Here is a 19729-nt window from a genome sequence, read left to right as displayed (position 1 = left end):
AAGTATAGACTATATATACACACACTCACTAAATTATAAGCATAAATATAAAATGCTTAAACTGATGCTTATAATTTAGTAAGCATATAATAAAATTTAGCTATTAATAAAATCTCTATTACAAAACCCTACACATTTCTTTTCTAATTTTTTAATTATACTCATTGATTTTTTTATCTCATTTGTGATATTCTATGAGTTTAAATCCACTTTAAGTGCATTTTGGACACAATATGATACAAAAGATAAAAGACATTATTTCTAGAAAGTTTTCCGGTAATTCTGCTGAAAATAATTTAAAAAATACAGATAGTCTCACAACTGCATGTAAATATGCAGATTCTTGAATATCTTTATTTATAATCATACCCTGTATCTGTACTAAAGAAAATGAAATTATCAAATTTACAACTTCTGTAATAAATTGTTTCATCTAGGTTCATTTTGGTAGCAGCTGCCTTATCTCATGGATTCCCTGGGGCATGGGAACCACACTGCAATGACAGGGTTCATTTTACTGGGCTTAACAAACGACCCAGTCCTTCGAATCATCCTCTTCACGATCAGCCTCTGTATCTACCTGGTGACCATATGTGGGAATCTCGGCACAATCATTCTTATCAGAATCTCATCTCAGCTCCATCATCCTATGTATTTTTTCCTGAGCCACTTGGCCCTTGCTGATGTGGGCTATTCATCTTCTGTTACACCCAATATGCTTGTAAACTTCCTGGTGGAGACAAATACCATCTCCTACCCTGGCTGTGCCATCCAGCTTGGTTCCGCTGTTTTCTTCGGGTCAACTGAGTGCATCCTTCTGGCTGCCATGGCATATGATCGCTTCACAGCAATCTGCAGCCCACTGCTTTATTCCACCAAAATGTCCACACAAGTCTGTGTCCAGTTACTCACAGTGGCTTACATAGGTGGTTTTTTCAATGCCTCCTCCTTTACTATTTCCTTCTATTTTTTACTTTTCTGTGGACCAAATCAAGTCAATCATTTTTTCTGCGATTTTGCTCCTTTGGTTGAGCTCTCCTGTTCTGACGTCAGTATCCCTGCTGTTGTCCCCTCATTTACGGCTGGCTCCATCATTGTGGTCACAGTGACCGTCATAGCTGTATCCTACGTCTACATCCTCATCACCATCCTGAGGATGCACTCCACCGAGGGGCGCCACAAGGCCTTCTCCACCTGCACGTCCCACCTCACAGCAGTCACTCTGTTCTATGGGACCATCACGTTCATTTACGTGATGCCCAAGTCCAGCTACTCAACTGACCAGAACAAGGTGGTGTCTGTGTTCTACATGGTGGTGATCCCCATGTTGAACCCCCTCATCTACAGCCTCAGGAACAATGAGATTAAGGGGGCTCTAAAGAGAGCTTGCCAGAAAAATACTTTCTTAGTGAAGTCTGTTATTTCATAGGATTTGATACAATAATATGCCATATATATAATAATAAGAGGAAATTAAGTGTTTGTGGTTTAAATATACCCATCACATATCATTATCCTGGTTGCAATCTGTTAGTAAAGGTAGGGGGAAGATTTTCAGATACCTAATTGTAAGTCAGAGACCCATAGTAAATTTCCTTTAATAAAATTAAATTTACAATTAAGAAAAAATTGGTCCATATAAAAGTATTCCATCTCCTGAAAATCATTTTCAAATGTTATTCATATATTTTTTCTAAAATTGTACTCTACTATAGGATTATTGTATCTCCAAACATTTAAGCCTGTGTCCATTTTCAACTGCAGTCTCTTCTGTAATAAGGGAGATAACTATACTTTTGCTTGTGTGCATTCTGAGAGGAAATGACAAAGTGGAATCTGAAAGTTTCTAGAGATGTTCTTGCAGGAAGCAGAACAGAGCATATACCTCTTCTCTCAGGTATATGCTGAGCAAGGACTTTATGGATCCATAAATTCTGGCCTATGTTTCTTGTCTCTGGCTCCAGTCACCACACAGAGGGTCCCCAGGGAAGAACAGAAGTCCCTGACTGACTTGTGAATTCTGTCAGGTTCAACAGTGATTTCTGTCTAGGAATTAGTAGGGTCCTGCTTGGTGTGCTGTGGTCCATGGGGTTGCAAAGAGTTGGACACAAATCGGTGACTGAACAACCAAAAAACTCCCCCAGGACTGAGTGGAACAACCTCTTGGAGTACCTTGTTCATGGTCAGGCTTACATCCTTCTCAGGAAGCTGGAAGGAACTGGATTGTTCCCCCTGAATTTGTGACTGTTTCCTGGAGATGCTCAATCAACCTCTATGTGCTGATGACAACTGCATTTGTTGAGCTTTCCTGTCGCCTCTTTAATGTTTCAGGCACAAATTCTATGTTTTTGCTCACAGAGTCATGGGGCATTAATCATCTCCTTCATTCACTTACTCTTTCATACATTCAAAAAGCATATTGAGTTACTCTTGTATTCCAGAGACAGTCACAGGCCATTGGAAATAAAAGTTACAAGCACCGAATATATTTTCTCTCATAGTATTTATTTTATAGCATAAGCGTAATAATAAAACCAACAAGTTAGTGATTCAGACTATTTGAAGGGGGTAGTGGTATGGAGAAAGAAAAAGCAGACAGAGTAATGGAGCTTAACCTGCCAGGGCAGGAAGTGTCAGTGTTGACCTCATTGGGAAGATAACATCTGAGCAACATCTGAGGTGAAGACACTCACTGCCTATTGTATATGATGTTACCTGTGTACATTTGTGAAAGTCTAATATTCCACTCACGTTTACTTTAGGGTTATGATAGGTTTGGTCATTTGAATCAACCCCACTGTGAGCACAACAAAAACAAATGATAGGATGCTTAAGATATCTTAAATATCACAGAAGACATTACAGTATAAGGAATTGCTTTACCAGGGACTGTGAGAATCCAGAGAAATACACCTGACATTCACATATGCTTTAGCAATGAGAGAATTTGACAGGCAAGAAGGAAGTGTTACCATCCTGGGTTTGCATTCAGTGATGTTTGGGGATGGATGGAACAAATATCAAAGCCTAGGGCACAACTAGATAAGAATTACGGGGATAAGTTTAACATATATCCTCAAGATAAGCAGAAACCCAGTGACCAAGTCTTGCACTTATGTGCAGCCCTGGAGATCTATAGAGTCTCAAACCTTCAACTTGGGTATAAGGTGTTGGCAAGCACAGGTGGTACTTCTGAGTGAAATGAACAATCAAATGAATAACTCAAGCCTCAATTATTCCTACTAAATATTAAACAGGATAACCAACACACACTGAAAAATTGTGACCAGCACCAAGGAAATAAGGTATCACACACATCATGGGAGTCAGTGGAAACAGCAGACAACAGAAACAGAATCATTAAGATATATGGGCATCAGTCTCAGGAGGTTGAACTTTTCTAAGAATCTGTCCATTTCCTTTAGGTTGTCCATTTTATTAGCATATAGTTGCTCATAATATTCTCTTATGATCTTTTGTATTTCTGTGTTGTCTATTGTAACCTCTCCTTTTTCATTTCTAATTATGTTGATTTGATTTCTCTCCCTTTTTTTCTTGCTGAAATAGAAATTATGAACAACCTAATTACAAGCACTGAAATCAAAACAGTGATCAAAAATCTCCCAAAAAACAAAAGCCCAGGGCCAGATGGCTTCACAGGGGAATTCTAGCAAACATTTAGAGAAGAGCTAATGCCTATTTTTCTGAAACTCTCTCAAAAAACTGCAGAGGAAGGAACACTCACAAACCCATTCTACAAGGCCAGAATCACCCTGATACCAAAACCAGGTAAAGACAACATGAAAAAAGAAAATTACAGGTCAATATCACTAATTAATAGCAAACAGAATTCAACAACACATTAGAAATCTCATACACCGTGATCAAGTTGGGTTTATATCAGGGATGCAAGGATTCTTCAATATACACAAATCAATTGATATGATACACCATATTAACAAATTGAAAGATAAGAACCATATGATCATCTCAATAGATGTAGAAAAATGCTTCAACAAAATTCAGCGCTGATTTATGATAAAAATGTTTCAAAAAATGGGTATAGAAGGAACCACCTCAACATAGTAAAGGCCATATATGAAAAGATAACAGCAAACATTATTCTCCATGGTTAGAAGCTAAAAACATTCCCTTTAAGATCAGGAACAACACAAGGGTGTCCACTCTCACCACTATTCAACATAGTTTTGGAAGCCCTAGTTATGGAAATTAGAGAAGAAAAGGAAATAAAAGGAATTCAGATCAGAAAAGAAGAAGTAAAACTCTCACTGTGTGCAGATGGCATGATACCATACATAGAAAACCCAAAAGAAACTATCAGAAAATTATTAGAGCTGATCAGTGAGTTCAGCAAAGTCACAGGATGCAAGGTCAATACACAGAAATCACTTGCATTCCTGTATACTAACAATGAAAAATCAGAAAGAGAAATTAAGGAATCAATCCCATTTACCATTGTAACAAAAAGATAAAATATCTAGGAATAAACCTACCTAAGGAGACAAAAGACCTGTAAATGGAAAATTATGAAACTGATGAAAGAAATCAAAGATGACATAAACAGATGAGAGATATTTCATGTTCCTGGGTAGGAAGAATCAATATTGTGAAAATGACTATACTACCAAATGCAATCTACAGATTCAATGTGATCCCTATCAAATTATCAATGGCATTTTTCACAGAACTAGAACAAAAAATTTCACAATTCATATGTAAACACAAAAGACCCCAAATAGCCAAAGCAGTCTTGAGAAAGAAGAATGGAGCTGGAGGAATCAACCTTCCTATCTTCAGACTGTACTACAAAGCTACAGTCATCAAGACAGTATGATCCTGGCACAATAACAGAAATATAGACCAATGCAACAAGACAGAGAGCCTGGAGATAAACCCATGCACCTATAGGTACCTTATTTTTGACAAAGGAGGCAAGAATGTACAATGGAGCAAAGATAGCCTCTTCTATAAGTGGTGCTGGGAAAACTGGACAGCTACATGCAAAAGAATGAAATTAGAACATTTCCTAATGCCATACACAAAGATAAACTCAAAATGGATTAAAGACCTAAATGTAAGACCAGAAACTAAAGAACTCTTATAACAAAACATAGGCAGAACACTCAATGACATAAATCAAAGCAAGATCTTCTGTGACCCACCTCCTGGAGAAATGGAAACAAAAACAAAAATAAACAAGTGGGATCTACTTAAAGTTTTTGCACAGCAAAGGAAACTACAAACAAGGTGAAAAGACAACCCACACAATGGGAGAAAATAATGGCAAAGGAAACAACTGCCAAAGAATTAATTTCCAAATATACAACCAGCTCACACAACTCAATACCAGAAAAACAAACAACTCAATAAAAAAGTGGGAAAAAGATCTAAGAAGACATTTCTCCAAAGAAGACATACAGATGGCTAACAAGCACATGAATAGATGTTCAACATCACTCACTATTAGAGAAATGTAAATCAAAACTACAATGATATATCACCTCTTACTGGTCAGAACAGCCATTCAAAAAATCTAAAAAAAAAAAAAAAAGTTAGACAGCATGTGGAAAAAAGGGAACCCTCCTGCATTGTTGGTGGGAATGTACATTGATAACACCACTATGAAGCAAAGTATAGGGTAGTTCCTTAAAAAAATTATAAATAGACTTATCATATGGTCCAGCAATCCCACTCCTGGGAATATACCCAGAGAAAACCATAATTAGAGAAGATACATGCATCCTCAATATTCATTGCAGCACCATTTACAATAGTTGGGACATGGAAGCAACCTAAATGTCCATCAACAGAGGTATGCATAAAGAAGATGTGGCAGATATATACAATGAAATATCACTCAGCCATAAAAAGGAATGAAATTGTGCCATTTGCAGAGATGTGAATGAACTCAGAGACTGTCATACAGAGTGAAGTAGGTCAGAAAGAGAAAAACAAATATTGTATATTAATGCATATAAGTAGAATCTAGAAAAATGGATTTTCAAAAATCTAGTTACAAAGCAAAAATGAAGATAGATGTAGAGAACAAATATATAGACACCAAGGAGGGAAAGAGGGGTTGGGATGAACTGAGAGACTGGGATTGACATATATATGAGAAATACCAATAACCTCAGATACGCAGATGACACCACCCTTATGGCAGAAAGTGAAGAGGAACTCAAAAGCCTCTTGATGAAAGTGAAAGAGGAGAGTGAAAAAGTTGGCTTAAAGCTCAACATTCAGAAAATGAAGATCATGGCATCCGGTCCCATCACTTCATGGGGAAACAGTGGAAACACTGTCAGACTTTATTTTGGGGGGCTCCAAAATCACTGCAGATGGTGACTGCAGCCATGAAATTAAAAGACGTTTACTCCTTGGAAGAAAAGTTATGACCAACCTAGATAGCATATTCAAAAGCAGAGACATTACTTTGCCAACTAAGGTCCATCTAGTCAAGGCTATGGTTTTTCCAGTAGTCATGTATGGATGTGAGAGTTGGACTGTGAAGAAGGCTGAGCGCCGAAGAATTGATGCTTTTGAACTGCGGTGCTGGAGAAGACTCTTGAGAGTCCCTTGGACTGCAAGGACATCCAACCAGTCCACTCTGAAGGAGATCAGCCCTGGGTGTTCTTTGGAAGGAATGATGCTAAAGGTGAAACTCCAGTCCTTTGGCCACCTCATGTGAACAGTTGACTCATTAGAAAAGACTCTGAGGCTGGGAGGGATTGGGGGCAGGAAGAGAAGGGGACGACAGAGGATGAGATGGCTGGATGGCATCACTGACTCAATGGACGCGAGTCTGAGTGAACTCTGGGAGTTGGTGATGGACAGGGAGCCCTGGCATGCTGCGATTCATGGGGTCGCAAAGAGTCAGACACGACTGAGTGACTGAACTGAACTGATACAGCACAAGGAACTCTACTCAATGCTCTGTGGTGACAAAGAGGGAATATATGTATACATGAAGCTGATTCACTTTGCTGTACAACGGAAACTAATACAACACTGTGAAGCAACTGAACTCCAATAAAAGATTTTTTTAATATTTTTTAAATCAATAAGTTAAATTCTAAACACTAGTAGGCTAAAAGAGGAAAACAAAATAGCAAAAAGATTCAAAAAAGACTGGTAATTTTTAACATCCAGTTATGATTTTAAAATTCTGGCAAAAGTGGAATAGAATAAAAAACAACTTGATCTAGAGGAAACCGACTTTATGTTTGAAACTTCTAATGCTTTTCCACTGTGTCTGGGGACATGAAGAAGATTCCTATTATCAGCATTTCTATTCTTCCTGGTGTACTATGGCAAGAAAAAGAAATGAAAGGAATAATGATTGAAAATAAAGAAATAAAGTATAATATAAGACAATTGCTCATGTGGAAAATAAGAAAGTGCAGATAGATTACCAGGATTAGAGATCTTTAGCAAGATGGAGTTGGAGAAGGAAATGGCAACCCACTCCAGTATTCTTGCCTGGAGAATCCTGTGAACCAAGGAGCCTGGTGGGCTGCTGTCCATGGGGTCGCACAGAGTCAGACACGACTGAAGCAACTTAGCAGCAGCAGCAAGATGAAGACAAAATCAATTATTTCTCTAAATACCAGTAACAAGCAATTAGAAATGAAAAATTTTAAAAATTTACAGTAACATAAAATAATCAAGTATCTAAGGAGAAAAAAGTTTAAGAGAAGAGGAAAGGAAAAAAGGCCATAGAATAAGGGTTGAAATGTCCCAAATCTGGTTTAAAAAAAAAAAAAAAAAACTAACCTAAAAATCCCAAAACATAGTGAATCCCAAATAAGATACATACATATACATACCCAAGCACACACTTAGTCTCATAGTTGTAAACATAATAGCAAAGTACTGAAAACCAAAGTGAATCCTGGAAGCAGCAAGAGGAAAACATCACATTATATGTAGGGAACTCTGATATAATTGGGCTTCCCTGGTGGCTCAGATGGTAAAGAATCTGCCTGCAATGCAGAAGACTTGGGCTGGATCCCTGGGTCAGGAAGATCCCCTGGAAAAGGGAATGGCAACCCACTCCAGTATTCTTGCCTGGAGAATTCCATGGACTTAGAAACCTGGCCGGCTATAGCCCATGCTGCCGCTGCTGCTGCTAAGTCGCTTCAGTCGTGTTCGACTCTGTGCAACCCCGTAGATGGCAGCCCACCAGGCTCCCCCGTCCCTGGGATTCTCCAGGCAAGAACACTGGAGTGGGTTGCCATTTCCTTCTCCAGGGCATAAAAGTGAAAAGTGAAAGTGAAGTTGCTCAGTCGTGTCTGACTCCTAGCGACCCCATGGACTGCAGCCTACCAGGCTCCTCTGCCCATGGGATTTTCCAGGCAAGAGTACTGGAGGCCATGGGGTTGCAAAAAAATCAGACCTGACTGAGCAACTAACATTTTCACTTTCTTTCTTTCTGATGTAATTAATGCCTGATTTCTAATCAGAAGGAAAAAAAAAAAGCCATGGAGGTCAGAATCCACTGGAAAGAAATGTTCAAAGCTGTACAAGGGAAAAGAAACTTTCAATAAAAAAATTTTATAATTATAAAACTACCTTTTAAAACTAAAGAAACAATTAAGGTATCTTCAGACAAACCACCCTGGAAAGATTTGTTGTTTACAGACCTAAGCTTCAATAAAAACCTAAAGGAAAAATTCTAAGCTGCAGGAAAAAAATTCTAAGCTGTAGTTTTGATGTATATGAAGTAGTAAAGTACATTAAAAAATGAAAGATATGTGTGTATAGTATGTATGTGTGGTTTAAGCTGCTAATTAATCATTTTCTATGCATCAACAGAAGCACAATGCAAGAATCAAAAAGACAGCACAGAAAAATAAGACATATTATGATCTGGGTTAAGAAACTTAACAAAGATGTCAATTCTACTTATATTAATCTCTAACACTTATGCAATCCTAAATAAAATTCCAAGTGGATTTATTTATTTATTTTTTTTTTGAGAACACAAAAATTAATTCTAAAACTCATATGGGATTAGGGACTCCTGGGTAAAGATGAAATAAATACAAGCATCCAATTTTATAATCCTCCTAAACCCCATTAAAATGACAAAAGGGGAATTTTTAATTTTTTGTTACTTTATTCACTGAAGGATACCTACTTATAGTAAAATGCATAAACCTAGGTATACAGTTTGGGGAATTCTGACAATGCGTACACCCAAGTAACCAACACACTAATCAATATGAAGAACAATGTCATCACACAATAAAGATTCTATATATCCAAACTGTAGGCTTGGGTTTTTGTTTTTTTTTTTTTTTTTAAAAAAAAAAACCTTTTCTAAAGTATAATAACCTGCAGTAAAATAAGTGAATCTGTTTTAAATGGATGATTTAATAATAGTTACCCATTTAACCATTAAACCAAAACCACAGTCAAGCAAAAAAGCATTTAAGTTCTCTCTCAATGTCCTTCTGCCCCATGGCAATGCATTTATCTCTGTACTCCCGACTAGAGATAACTAGTGATTTGTTTCCTGACAATATAAATCAGTTTGTTTCTTCTGTAAATTCGTAAGATGAGGCGTATACAGTATATACACTATGGCACATAATTTCTTTCTCTAATCATAATTATTTAGATACAAATACATTAATAATGTATATATCCACAGTTTTGCTTTATATTATAAAGTAGTATTTCATTGTATAGATACACTGCTTTTCTAAATCTACTCTCCAGTTAGTGGGAATTGTTTCCATTTGGAACTATTGTGAATGATGTTGATATGAACATTTGAATCATTTCCGTGTAGATATATTTTTCTCCATTTGTTTTAGGTAAACACTTAAGAGTGAGATTTCTAGGAGACATGTTTTTGTTTTTAGAATTTTCAAACTATTTTCAAAGTGATTGTACTGTTTTATATTTCCATCTGCAATGTTGAGAGTCCAATTGGTTGAAAATCTTGCCAACATTTGGTATTATTAGTTTTCTCTAAATTTAACCATTTAATGGGTGTGTGGTGATGTCTATTTATGCTTTTAACTTGCATTTTGATATTTCAAATTTATTAATTTTTGATATATATATATTGGACTTTTGGAGTCAAGAACTTTTTGCATAACCTTGGTCATGAGTAACTCTATTTTTTCTTCTGAAAATCTTACATTTCATATTTTGGTCCGTGATCCATCTTGAGTGTATTTTTGTATAAGATGTGAAATTTACATTGAGGTTTGTTTGGTTTTGCCTATAAAATTCTAATTATTCCATTTATTGAGATACTGTTTATTGAAAAAACTATCTTTTCTCCATTGAATTGTCTTTGTAGTTTTGTTTAAAGTTAGTTGGCTATGCTTGTGTGAACCGGTCCTGACTTTTCTGTTCTATTTCATTGCTATTTTTTTTTAATGCCAAAAACATTCTGTATTGGGGCATAGCTGATTACCACAGTGTTGCAACAGTTTCAGGTGAACAGTGAAGGGACCCAGTCACACATATACAGGTGTTCATTCTCCCCCACATCCCCCTCCTTTCCAGTCTGGCGCATAACATTGAGCAGAGTTGCGTATACTATACAATAGGTTTTTGTTGGTTGTCCATTTTAAATAAAGTAGTGTATACATGACCTTCTCAAAATCCTTAACTATTCCTCCCCACCCCCCAAACCCAACTCCCACCCCTTGGCAACCATGGAGTTCGTTTTCTCAGTTTGTGAATCTCTTTCTGTTGTGTAAGCTCATTTGTATCATTTCTTTTTAGATTCCACATATAAGGGATATCATATGATATTTTTCCTCTGTCTGACTTACTTCACTCAGTATGACACTGTATAGGTCCATCCATGATGCTGCAAATGGCCTTAATTTTTTTAATGGTTGAGTAATATTCTATTGTATATATATACCACATCTTTACACTGATGTTTGTTTTTAATCTCCCTCCCCACTAAAAACACATTATCTTGATTACTATTGATATGTAGTGAGAATTAAAACCAGGGATGTCATTTTATTTTTTAAAAATTATATTGAACTATTCCTTTGCTTTTCATTTAATTTATAGAATCAGATTATCTATAACTATAAAGATTCAAGCTGGTATTTTAATAGGAATTGCATCAAACCTATAGATTAATTTGGGGAGAACTGATATACCTTTATTATGTTGAGTCACCAAACATGATTATATTCCTCTGAGCCTGGTGGGCTGCCGTCTGTGGGGTCTCACAGAGTCAGACATGACTGAAGCGACTTAGCAGCAGCAGCAGCCGCTTACTGAGAGCTTTGATTTCTATTAATGCATTTGATAGTTTCCAGTATACAGTCTTTCACTATCAAGTACAAGTACAAGTGCTTTGGAGCACTTTGGAGTACAAGTGCTCCAAAGATAAGGATGAGCATGTAAATCCCCCACCCTCCTTTTTATCATTGTGTTATAGGCAGTGACTAACACAACAGGAAAAAAAAGAAAAAAACAAAGACCTAAGTTTTTAAGGAAAGAAAAGTCTTTTTCACTTGCAAATGATTGTAGATAATTCAAAAAATTAGGTTTTAAATAGTGACTATAATTATATTTAACAAATTCACTTTATACAAGGTCAATATTTTTTTAAAAATTGACTGTATAGTGGCACTAAGCAACTGAAAACTAAAAATAAGTTTTAGGAAGTTTCTTTATGGTCCAGTGGTTAGGACTCAGTGCTTTCACTGCCATGGCCCAGGTTCAATTCCTGGTCAGGGAACTAAGATCCCTGCAAGCCACAGGGAGAGGCCAAATAATAATAAATGCAATTTTAAATTATTATCTTTAAACTATCATTAAATATAATTGAATCATTTAAAATTATTATAATAGCACCAAATATTAAGATGTTCTCTCTGTTGTTGAGAGAGATGTGATGCTTCTCTGAAGAGCCTTCCCTCACTACACTGACCCAACAAACTTGATTTTGTTGGACTACAGGTTATTTCTGGTGGCCTTTGGCTGATTAAGCTTTGACAACATAGTAGTACATATTTTTATTTTAGTGATGGAATAGAGCTGAAAATTAATGAGATTTCAAGTATGAATATGATTAAAGTTTTTATAAGTAAAGTGTGGATAAATAAAAGTTATTGAAGTCAAGAAAAGTAAAGGAAATTTGAGGTTAAGTGGTCAGTTGAGCTATTCTAATGGTTAAAAGTTGCCTTCACTCATGACAAAGACAGAGATGGAGAGGAAAATGGTCATGCAGGTGATAAAGTCTCCAGGGGTTGAGGAGTACCATGGAAGTGCCATAGCTGTAAAGTCATGAATCTCAAAGGAGGAAGCATCGGGGACTGAGGATGTGTGTGTGCTGTGTTCTTCGGTCATGCCCGCTCTTTGAGAACCCATGCACTGTAGCCCGCCAGGCTCTCTGTCCGTGGGAATTCCCCAGGCAAGAATACCGGAGTAGGTTGCCATGCCCTCCTCCAGGGAATCTTCCCAATGCAAGGATCAAACCTAGGTCTCCTGCATTGCAGGTGGATTCTTTACTGTCTGAGCCTCCAGGGAAGCCCAACACAATAATTTGCAAAAGGTAACATGCTCCTCCCAACTCAAGTGAGTGTGACTCATCATAGTCAACACATCCAGGAACTTTGTTCCATTTGTCATATATTTGAGACACACCGATAACTCAAGTAACTTTTCCAGTTTATTTCTCTTTTAAATCACACAAGCCTATAAAGTACAAGGTATTAATCACATTAATCATGGAACTGAGTCTCAAAGAAGTTAAACAATTTTATTGAATTTATATACCTCAAACTGAATGCAGGTTTCTTGGCTACAAAACCACACCTAGTATTTCTCAAATTATTTAAATGAAGGATCACTTTTCCCCAAGCATCCATGGGTGAATATTTCTATGAAGATAATAAAATGAGGTCTATTCAAAAAATTTAGTAAGAAAAACCAAAATATAAATGTATAAACCCATTTTTCAGGTTATTGGAGTCAACACACAAAATTACTTTCTCAAATTGCTATGAAGGATGTAACCGATTCCCCACAACTCCTGCCATTATTTGGTCCTGGACTGACAGTAAACAGTTTGCCAGCCAGCGCCAGTCCAGACACTACACTTTGAGTAATACTGGACTGTGCTTTTTTTCTGCGTACTTACTCTTATTACTCCATGACTTTCCCCATTACCTGAAGCCCTCAATTAAAGGAACTTTTGTCCACAGAGATGTATTAGAGCCCTGGTGGCACTGACTCTTGTACTGATCTCCCACCAAACTTCTATTTCAACAGTTTTTTCTCCAAGTTTCTGGATAAAGCTTCCATCAGGATCCTCAGTAGTATACCTTTTGTTAGGAACTGGACTTTCTACTTATGCCACCTTAATGAGACACATAGCACCACAAGTCCCTTCTGGAGAACAAACCTAGGAAACTTTATCTCACGGGGGCAAGCAATAATGCCCAAGGGGATCCATCACATTCTATTACACCCTTCACTTTCCTCCCAGCACACACACAGAGACACCCACCCTCATCCTCACAGAATGTCTGTAACTATGTTCTTGATAGAGGGGGAGGATTCAGTGGTTTTCACTGTCAGGTATTCAGTGCGCAACTACTTGTAAATGTAGTGGAAAACATCTGCTTTACTGCATTCTCTTTGGAATCAGTATCAGCGATTCTGGCTCTGAAAGGTGAGTGCAATAGTCATGGATTTTATTTATTTATTTATTTATTTTTTCTCCTTAAGATCTATTTAGTCTTTTTTTTTAAGGTATTTATTTATTTTTATTTTTATTTTTATTTATTTATTTATTTATTTTATTTTTTTAATTTTAAAATCTCTTGAGTTCATTCAATGAGAAATTAAAAATAAATGAACTCTGTCAACAACTTTAGCTCTTGAGTCCTGTTGAAACTCTGGCCTCGGCAAAATTTGCACTGCAGAATGGTCATCCTGAACACCCAAAGCAAGCTGCCCAGGAGACCCCAGAGAAGTGTGGATGGTCTGCAGCAGTCAGAGCCACTGCTAAGCTTCTATCACTTCAGCTATGATAATGAAATCAAGAAGAAACCAACTGACATTCAGGTTGGATGAGGCACAGAGCATAGGGGGCAACGCTTTCTCTCTATCGTCAAAGTGACCAATGCACTGAAGGAAGGGATATTTAAGCTTCAGAACCCCTGGGCCAGCTGGAGAAGCATCAATAGGATGTTTCTAGAAAGAACCCTAAGTAGCCAGTAGAGAGGACAGGAAGGGCAAGAATTAGTTATGAATCATTACACTTCTCGTCAAAAATCAACTAACTGAAAACCTACCAACACATCATTTTGCTTAATGAAAATACTTGGCTCTGATATATGACCATAAACCTTTGAGTACTTTGCAGATATCATTCCTTTTAATTTCACAACAAAGCTGCATTATAAGGACAATTATTCCCATTTTAAAATGAAACAACAAGGAGTCAGAGATTTAAGTATCATGTGCAAGTTAAAATATCTGGTCACTGGGAGTATCTGAGTTTTCTGTCTCCAATATCCATGACTGCTGTCAGCACAGACTGAAGCTCACACTGTGTGCACAGTGAATGCAGGATTGGTCCCTCTTAACTCCTCTTGAGTCAGAAGGCAAAGATTATACATGCCGCTCAGTGCCTGGCTCAGTCCTCAGATGAGAGTATGTTCAGAGGCTGAGAGCAGAACAGTGGGGCGTCTGAAAAGTATACCACGGGATGAATGAGAAAGGGATTTGTGAATGTTAATTTTTCAAAAGGGGAGGCAATTAAAGCATGCTCTGCTTAGTTGCTCAGTTGTGTCTGACTCTTGGACTCTTGGCAACTGCATGGACTGTAGTCCACCAGGCTCTTCTGTCCATGGGGATTCTCCAAGCGAGAATACAGGAGTGGGTGGCCATGCCAGCCTCCTGGGTATCTTCCCAACCCAGGGATCGAATCCAGGTCTCCTGCATTGCAGGCAGATTATTTACCATCTGAGCCACCAGGGAAGTCCAAGAATACTGGAGTGGGTAGCCTCTCTTCTCCGGGAATCGATCTAGGGTCTCCTACACTGCAGGTGGATTCTTTACCAACTGAGCTACCAGGGAAGCCCATATTCAAGTATCAATGTTTTGATATTGAAAGATGATGATTTGTGCCAACCACATACAGAATCAAGCGAAAAACTAAAAACAGATTTTTCATGATAGAGCCAACATCCCTGGCGGTAAGCTTGCCTCTCACTAGAGTAATTTAAGTGCACTTATAGAAGATGAGTCAAAAAGAACACATTGTTTAATGAACTGAAGACTCTCAGCTGTTGGTTCATAATAGCTCACAATTCATTCTGTCAAAATCCCACCACTGGAAACAATAAAGGCTTTCGTATTCTAAAGTAAGAAATTAAGAATGGTGAATATATTTTATACTTATATTTACCTTTATGGTAAATGTTTCAGATCTTAAGAAGTGCAATAATGTCAGCAGAAAATCATCTTTCTATGAAAATAAGAAACAATGACACTAAATAGAAACTTTCATGGTTGGGTTAATGTGACTCTTAAAAGTACAAAAGTGGTAAAGAAGTGTATAGGGATATGTGCTTAAAGAAGTAATTAGGGATAGAATATGAAGTTCCATGACTATTGTACCAAGGAGTTGGGCCATATATTCCATGTGGCATATTCATTATACAAATCATGCCTAAATTCGTTTAACATGTTCTCTTCAGCACATTTTACTCCCACACACTAGTTATTTGTGATGCAGGGATACACACCATTTTGAGAAGACTATCTATTGAGAAGAATAAAACATAAACAAGCAAAAAACAAACCAAATCCCATAACCCAGTACAAAGGATGGCAATCTAGACATCTTCAAAGCATGATGTCCACACAAAGGAAATTTTTCTGATTACACCTTAGATGTCAGAGCAGATTTTGAGGAGAAATGAACTTGCAGGATGAGTAGAAGTCACCCAGGATAATGACGGTGGGAAGTTGGGGGCCATCCAAGTGAGAGTACAGAGATTCAAGGTCAGAGAGGGTAGAATGCACTCAGGGGACTCTAAAGTGTTCAGGAAGGTTGAATCAGTGCAAGTGTTGGATGGAAACATCCTGAGAGACAAGCAAAGAGTCATATGCAGGGGATACATCAGAAAGCATACACTGTGCTGTGCTAAGGAGGGTAGGTTTCATCTTGGAGGCTAAAGAAAGTATGAAAGACTTGAAAGAATCACTTTCGCATTACCTTTTACTTCAATAAGAGATCACACTGGCAAATGTACTGTGAATTATAAAGGCACAAGAATGAAGACAGGGAGGCAAACAGATAAATACAATAAAGGAGAAAAATGAACAGGGCCTAAAATGATTAGGGATACTAGCAGTGTAAATATGGGAATGGATAAATAAAATGGAGAGCTAAATTGTAGATAGCATCCATAGGATTTTATTAGATGTGGTACAATGAGAAGAAGAAGGCTAGGATCACTTCCATGTTTCAGATATGAGAGATTGGGTGGATTGTGGTATCATTCCATAAACGCAGGACATAGGAGTGGTCTAATGAAAGGGTGAGTTTGGTCTGGAGAAGGCTGAGTTTAAGATATTTGTGGGATTTCTAGCTGAAGACTTCCAAGATAACTGAACTTATAGAACTGGATCTTGGGAGACAGATATTTCTAGAAATAAGGTTGGAAAGATACTATAGAATAAACATCAGACAAAGAAAGAATATAATTGAGGTCCCAGAGAGAGATTGAATCATTCTTCTTTTGTGGGGAAAAAAAAAAAAAAGACCCCCCCCCTGCAAAAAAAAATCCTGTTCAGCCCCATATTTACAGCTAGGCAGAGGGAGAAATTATTGTGAATAAGCGTATGAATAATCAAGAAAAAAATAAGAATGTATAGAACAAAAACATTTTTTAATGATTTTTCAAATTTCCGTCAATAGGAACAATTCCCAGAGAAGATGGATGTTGGAAACCACACCAGTGTGACAGAGTTCATCCTTTTGGGGTTAACAGAAGATCCTACACTTTGTGTCATCTTCTTTCTAATATTTCTAGGAATCTATGTTGTCACCTTAGTAGGCAATATCAGCATAATTATTCTGATAAGAAGCTGTTCCCAGCTTCAGACTCCCATGTACCTCTTCCTCAGCCACTTGGCTTTTGTAGATAGCCTATTTTCCACATCCATCACACCTATGATGATTATAGGGTTCCTGAAACGTAGACTGGCCCTCCCAGTTGCTGGCTGTGAAGCCCAGCTTTGTTCTGTGATCACATTTGGGACAGCTGAGTGCTTCCTGCTGGCTGCCATGGCCTATGACCGCTATGTGGCCATCTGCTTGCCCCTGCTCTATTCCACCCGTATGTCCCCCAGAGTCTGTGTCCTCTTGCTAGGGGCTTCCTATGTGGGTGGGTGTGTGAATGCTTGGACATTTACTAGTTGTTTATTGACTCTGCCTTTCTGTGGACCAAATCACATAAATGACTTTTTCTGTGACTTCTCCCCTCTGTTGAAACTTTCCTGCTCAGATGTCTCCACTGTTGAAATTATCCCTTCCATCTCTTCTGGCTCCATCATTGTGGTCACAGTGTCTGTCATCGCTCTCTCTTACATCTGCATCCTCAGCACCATCCTGAAGATGCGCTCCACTCAAGGGAGACACAAGGCGTTCTCCACCTGCACCTCTCACCTCACTGCAGTCACTCTCTACTATGGAACGATTACCTTCATTTATGTGATGCCCAAATCCAGCTACTCAGTTGACCAGAACAAAGTGTTGTCTGTGTTCTATACAGTGTTAATCCCCATGTTGAACCCCCTTATCTACAGTCTGAGGAACAGAGACGTAAAGGAGGCACTGAGAAAGGCAATTCTAAGAATATCTTCTTAGGATCCATTCCCAACATTTCAGATGCTCGTTCATCAGCATTACATTTGTGTGTGTCTGTGTGTTATTCGCTCAGCTGCATTCAACTCTGTGTAACCCCATCAACTATAGCCTGCCAGGATCCTCTGCTCATGGAATTCTCCAGGCAAGAATGCCAGAGTGGGTAGCCATTTCATCCTCCAGGGGATCTCCCTGACTCAGGGACTGAATCAGAGTCTCTTGCATTGCAGGCAGTTTCTTTACCATCTGAGCCACCAGAGAAGCCCACCCACCAAATACTGCTTAACTGATTGATTAAATTTAAATCATAATACTTTTAATTCTCACTTATATACACTTATAAACCAGTTGGGAGACATCTTGAAATCAGTAATAATGACAGTAATTACTTTCACTATTACATGTTAACACTCGCAGATGCCTAGAACATTTTCTTTAATAATTTCTACTTATAATATGCCCAGCCCTATTCTAAGTACATGATATATTAGCTGGCTTATTTCTTGTAAAAATTCTACATTAGTAGTTCTTATTTCTATTTTATAAATAAATTATCTGATACAGAGACATTAAGTAGATTGCCCAGAATGATACAGCTAGGAAGTTTTTCAGTCTTTGAATCTAGAAAGTCTGAGTTCAAACCACCATGCTTCTTCATTTAATTTTCACAGCAATATTATGATGTCACTTATTTAAAAATTACCTCAATTTACAGATGAGACTACCATGTCTCAGAGGGGCTCAATAGTTTGTTTGAGAGATATGGACCCGAGTCTTTGATTCACTTGGAATCAAGTCCTCTCATGCCATGCACTTGATTTACTCTGTAAAACATTATCAGTTCAAGGACTTCAGCACTGTTACTGATCTAGAGGATTTGAGCAAGATAAGAAATCCTAAGCTGTTTCTTTTCATCTGCCTTCTGAAAAAACTCTACTTTCAGTAAGTATAGGTTGTAAGGACTCCAAAAACAAGTATGAGAATGGGAAAACAGGATTGGTTTACATCTATAAAAAATGAGGTCTAGACATGACAATTACATGATTTGACTGGAAGTCTAACTATATTTAAGCACATACTACAAACATATATTCCCACTTGGCATAATGTAGTTTTCCTTACCTGTAGAAACTAAAAAGTGTATCTTTGAATTAACATTCCAACTAATGTGATAACATTCAGAGTTCCATAATCTGGATTTATAAAAAACTTAGTTAAGAAGTGCTGCCAAAGATTGTAGTAAATGTATTTCTTACATAATAATCTACCCTCATTTTTTTCTGGAATTCAGGAACTCCCAACTCAATGTAAATACTGAGACAACTTTTTAGAGCATCTGAAAGCAAGACTTAGATTATAAAAGTCCTTGACTCAGTGTAATGGAGTGAAACAAGTGAGGATTGGGAGACATAGTGAGAAGAAAAATGGGATGTTATTTATAATACATTGCTAAGTTAAAATGTAGATTATCTGTCATATTCTGGCAAATTTTAGGTGGAAACACAATGATTAAATGAAACAAGGATAAATTAAAACATGTGAAATGATCAAATAATAGATAAAGAAAAACATTCTCTAACCACAACACTCTTGACACCAAATTTGTGGTATTTTTTTCCCCATATCAACCAACTGGAATACTGGTATGTTCTAAATATCCAGACATCAATTTGATATTCTATTCTTTCATTCAATTCTGACACTAACTCCCTGGAGGTACAGTCAGATTTCACAGGTTTAAGACTCAATTCCACAACTCTGCCCTCCCTTCTGACACCAGTTGCAAGTAATGGGGCCCCAGGGTATCCACATTTCTGTCCAACTTGGCTA

At 37.5% G+C, this 19729-nt stretch overlaps 2 protein-coding genes across 2 annotated transcripts; both read left to right on the top strand.

The window, feature by feature from the left end:
• The first annotated feature begins 466 nt into the window (after positions 1–466).
• On the top strand, positions 467–1429 carry LOC101104780 (olfactory receptor 5P76). Its single transcript, XM_027979845.2, has one exon. It carries the CDS (start codon positions 467–469, stop codon positions 1427–1429), a length of 963 nt encoding a protein of 320 aa, XP_027835646.1.
• A 15540-nt stretch (positions 1430–16969) lies between these two features.
• Positions 16970–17902, top strand: LOC101104525 (olfactory receptor 5P1-like). The gene has a single exon (XM_004016599.3). It carries the CDS (start codon positions 16970–16972, stop codon positions 17900–17902), a length of 933 nt encoding a protein of 310 aa, XP_004016648.3.
• The last annotated feature ends 1827 nt before the right edge of the window (positions 17903–19729 follow it).

Source organism: Ovis aries, chromosome 15, assembly GCF_016772045.2.
Source record: "Ovis aries strain OAR_USU_Benz2616 breed Rambouillet chromosome 15, ARS-UI_Ramb_v3.0, whole genome shotgun sequence".
Lineage (NCBI taxonomy): Eukaryota > Metazoa > Chordata > Mammalia > Artiodactyla > Bovidae > Ovis > Ovis aries.
This window is presented reverse-complemented; position numbering and strand designations above follow the sequence as displayed.